Below are 4,936 nucleotides of genomic sequence, written 5' to 3'. Positions count from 1 at the left end.
TACTTGATTTCAAGACACCAATTTAAGCTATTTTAAGACGTTCTAAGTGGTATAAAATGCCACTTATCATGTACCAGGTTGATGATTTAGCAAGGTATTGGCAATTTGTCCAATTTGATTTTCCAAGGTCTTTATAGAAACAGCTTGGTTTTTGCACATAAGCTTCAACTCCTCTAATTCAGATTTTTCATTATCTTGTTACAGTTGAAGTTACTGTCTTGGTGCATATTGCGATTGCTGAAAACCAGGGGGTTGTACTGCTTAGCTGGGTACTGCTGATAAGGAAGTTGAACCGCATTCTGAGCGTTGCTCCAGCTGAAATTAGGATGATTGCGGTTGTTAGGATGATAGGTGGCTGGCACAGGTTGTTGTGATCGCTGAAAGTTGCTCATGAACTGAGCTAATTCACTAGAAATAGAAAACTGATCAGTCTCAAGGGCACCAACACAAAGCTCACAGACACTAGAGATTTGATTAACTCCATAATTAGCCAAAATGTCCACCTTCATCGCCAAAGCCTTAAGTTGGGCAGTTATAGCAGTTGCTGCATCCAACTCCAAAATTCCTGTTATTTTTCCCTGAGTTAGCCTCTAGGAAGGATTCTGGTATTAATTAGTAGCCATCAGTTCAATTAATTCATAAACTTCATTGTAGCTTTTAGCCCACAAGGCTCCTCCTGATGCTGCATCGAGCATGGGTCTAGAAGTAGCACCCAATTCATTGTAGAAACAGTTTATAATCATCCAATCAGGCATGCCATGGTGTGGGCACTTCGTTAGCATCTCCTTATATCGATCCCAAGCCTCACACAGAGATTTTCCAGTTTGATGATCAAACTGAGTAAGAGCATTCCTGATTGCAGCAGTCTTCGCCATAGGGAAGAATTTAGTGAGAAACTTTTGAGCAAGATCTTCCCAAGTTGTGATAGACCCTGGTGGTAGAGAATGTAACCAGCACTTAGCTTTATCCCTCAAAGAGAATGGGAAGAGTCACAGTTTAATAGCATCTTCAGACACACCATTGAAGTTAAAAGTGTCACAGATCTCGATAAAATCCCTGATGTGCATGTTGGGGTCTTCTGTAGGAGAACCCCCAAACTGAACTGAGTTATGTATCATCTGAATCGTGCTCGACTTGATCTCAAAAGTGTTAGCCGAGATGGTTGGTCTGATGATGCTTGATTGGATATCATTGATCTTAGGCTGAGAATAGTCCATCAAAGCCTTAGGAATTTCTGCTTGATCTCCCATCACTACTAAAACTGGTTCCTCGACTTTATTTTCTTCTTCTACCTTCTCTTCATCCTCAACAACTTCCCTTTGAACCACTACAGCTTCTTCCTCGGCTTGATCCAGATTTCTCTTACGAGATCGAGAACGCGTATGCATACACGCTCGCTAGAGTACCTGAAATAAGACAAGGAAACAGATAAGTAACAATGTCCGAATCAATAAATTTTAATGACCACTGATAAAAAATACATAAACCAAAAATTAACACCGAGTCCCTGGCAGTGGCGCCAAAAACTTGTTAGTCGCTAATCACACGCTAAAATACACGCAAGTATACGCGTTTGCAAGTAGTATAAGATTTAAATCAAATTCATTCCCACATAGACTCTTTGGTTAATTTTAAAATATGCATTTATGCAACAATGATATGGTTATTATCCAATGCTAAGACAATTAACAAATTGAGATTGTTTTAACTAAACTAATCTAACAATTATAACTAAGAGAATAAAAATGGTTGAATTAATATATATGACAAACATGAGATTCTTACTTCATTAGATACTTTATTCAATAGCCTTTTCATTCTTAACCTTAGCATGTAATGGTGATGACACTAATCAGATAACACGAAACTGATAACCGCCAACTTCCGTTACACAAATACCATACTACCAGACATCCATAAAAGAGATAGAAGCTGAATAGACACCAATTATATTGAGACCCTATATGTCTATAGAATTTGACAACATAATGGTTTAATGCGCAAGTTATCTATCGTGATTATATGGGGCAAGTAAGATGGTTAAAATTACCTATAAATCATGCATAAAAAATACACATGAACCTATGCTAGCATGACAAGTTCTAAACCCTTAAATTCACTTTCGCTTCATTAAGAATTAACACATTATCTTGTAAGTTCACGACGCTCATAAGATAAAAAAGCACAACCAATATTAGGTTATCATACAATCACCACACACTAAGGCATCAAAATAAATCAACTAAAGAAATCCATAAATAAATTCATTAGAACCCCAAGATAATGATTAGCCCATAATCGGACTCATCATCAACGTGGGTTCCGATGAAAGCATGGTATAATAAACGTAGTCTTTATAAACGAATAATAAACAAAGTACGAAACAAGAGTATAGGTTCAAGAATAAGAAAACTAGCATCCAATGTTACAACTTAAATAAAGAATCATAAGTTAAAACTAGATCTTCTTCGCCTTGGTTGAATTGTGCCAAAACGGTCTTCTTACGCCTTCTCCTTGTTCTCTGGTATGTCTCCTTATAAAAAATGAGCTTATTTATGTATATATAGCAGCCCCATACAGAGTAGAAGTCTTCTGGATTAAAAGCCCAATAGAATCAGGATTTCTTTTCTCGACCTGGCGTGGTCGCGCGCTTGAACATTGCGAGCGTGCTGAGCTTCTGGACTTTGGGCGCGGGCGCGCTGACTTCCTGATGAAAATTTTGACTTCTTTATTTTTCCTTGCTGATTCGAGCCGGTTTTCCAAGAGCTTTTGTTCCAACACCTTCCTAACACCAAATTAGTACCAAAATAATGCTAATTCAGCTGATTACCTAGATAATGCCTGAAAATTTAAAACACTAGAAAACAAATTAAAACACCAATAACTTGAGTACAAATACACCAATCCAAAGCTTTACGGAGCGTAATAAAGCGTCATAAATGCCACTCAACAAAAGAAGAGGAAAACATATCAAGAGTATGATGTAAAGGATAAGTATTCACGGGTTAACAAAGAAGCCGACTCAACCCCGAAGAAGGGAGGGCCTGGACAAATGTTTATCGAGTATGCTAGGCTGAATGCTCCTAGGAGCCAGATCTTGATAGAAATCGAGAAAGATAGAGATGTTCGTTGGCCTAAACCCCTGAAGGATGATCCTGCCAAACTAAATAAAATCAAATATTGTAGATTCCACAAAGATGCTAGTCATGACACCGATGAAGGCCGACAACTGAAAGATGAAATTGAATTCCTTATTCGAAAAGGGAGATCGAGTAAGTATACTGGAGATGCGGAAAGAGGAGAAAGAAATAATAATGGAAGAAGGAATTTTGATGACCGCGGGAGGGATCAAGATGATCAGGGCAAAAATCCCCAACCCCGAGGATCGGTGATTAATGCAAACTTTGAAGGACCGACTATAGTTGGATCGTCTAAATACTCAAGTAAAACTTATGCTAAAGAAGTCATGCCCATCATTGGACAAGTTCCGAAAAGGGCCAAGACGGGAGTAGCAATAACATTCGATCATTTCGAATTGGAAGGGGTCAAGTTTCCCTATGACGATCCCCTAGTCATAACACCTATCAGAGGAAACAGCCCGGTAAAGAGAGTCCTTGTAGACAATGGAGCATCGGTAGATATCTTACTATACAATACCTTCATAAGGATGGGATACAATGATTCTCAATTAACCCCGACTGATATGCCGATATATGGTTTCCCTGGAGTCAAATCTCCTATTAAAGGAATAATTAAACTATATCTAACAATGGGGCAGGAGCCAAGACAAGCAACGCGGATGTTGAATTTTGTGGTGGTTAAGGCTAGAGTAACATATAATGCAATCATGGGAAGGACGGGTATACATGCCTTCAGACAGTCCCCTCATCCTACCATTCCGTAATCAAGTTTCCAACCAGAAGCGGGATATGAGAAGAAAGAGGAGACCAGAGATGGCCAAAACCTGTTATTTAGCCTCGCTGAAGACAGATGGAGTCGGGGGAGGGTCTTGCCCATAAAAAATCTGGATATCCGTGAGAATAATGAGAAGCGAGGAAAACCGGTCGAAGATTTGATCCGGATCCCTTTGGCTCTCAAGGATCCCGAGAAAGTAACTTTCATTGTAGCATCATTGGAGGAGCCCCTTAGAGGAAAGTTAATAAGGTTCTTGTAAGAGAATAATGACGTGTTTGCATGGTTGGTAACAGATATGCCTGGTATAGACCCAGAGTAGATCACCCACAAGTTGAACGTGGATTCGAATCAAAAGACAATAAAGCAAAAGAAAATGAGTTTCGCCCCTAAAAGGCAGGAAGCTATCAAGCAAGAAGTTGAGAAGCTCTTAGAGGTTGGTTTCATTGAAGAGATACAGTTTCCAAAATGGTTAGCAAATCCTGTAATGATAAAGAAGGTCAATGGAAAATGGAGAATGTGTGTTAATTTCACTAATCTGAATGATGCATGCCCGAAGGATTGTTTCCCCCTTCCAAGGATAGACACTCTGATAGACGCTACCGCGGGGCACGAGATATTGAGTTTCATGGACGGATTTGGTGGATACAATCAGATCAATATGCATAAAGATGATATACCCAAGGTATCATTAATCACTGCCTTTGGTATTTTTGTTACCTCATTATGGCATTTGGTCTCAAGAATGCCGGAGCCACATACCAAAGATTGGTAAATAAGATCCTTTAGGACCTTATTGGGAAGACCATAATGGTTTATGTATATGATATGTTAGTCAAGAGTCTCGAGAAGACAGACCATATAACCCACCTGAGGAAAACTTTTCAGGTCTTAAGATATCACAACATGATGTTGAATTCTTCCAAGTGTGCTTTCGGAGTAGGTTCTGGAAAAATTTTAGGATTGATAATTTCTAAGAGGAGAATTGAGGCCAATACAGATAAGATAAAGGCCATCTTAGATA

At 39.0% G+C, this 4,936-nt stretch overlaps 1 protein-coding gene and 1 non-coding gene across 2 annotated transcripts; both read left to right on the top strand.

Moving 5' to 3' along the window:
• Positions 1-753: 753 nt before the first annotated feature.
• Positions 754-860, top strand: LOC141688504 (small nucleolar RNA R71). Its single transcript, XR_012561944.1, has one exon. It is a non-coding gene; the product is annotated as a small nucleolar RNA R71 (small nucleolar RNA).
• A 2,606-nt stretch (positions 861-3,466) lies between these two features.
• LOC141685382 (uncharacterized) lies at positions 3,467-3,904 on the top strand. Its single transcript, XM_074490487.1, has one exon. It carries the CDS (start codon positions 3,467-3,469, stop codon positions 3,902-3,904), a length of 438 nt encoding a protein of 145 aa, XP_074346588.1.
• The last annotated feature ends 1,032 nt before the right edge of the window (positions 3,905-4,936 follow it).

This window comes from Apium graveolens, chromosome 9, assembly GCF_009905375.1.
Source record: "Apium graveolens cultivar Ventura chromosome 9, ASM990537v1, whole genome shotgun sequence".
Lineage (NCBI taxonomy): Eukaryota > Viridiplantae > Streptophyta > Magnoliopsida > Apiales > Apiaceae > Apium > Apium graveolens.
Note: the sequence above shows the minus strand (reverse complement) of the source record. Positions and strands in the feature narration are given on the sequence as shown.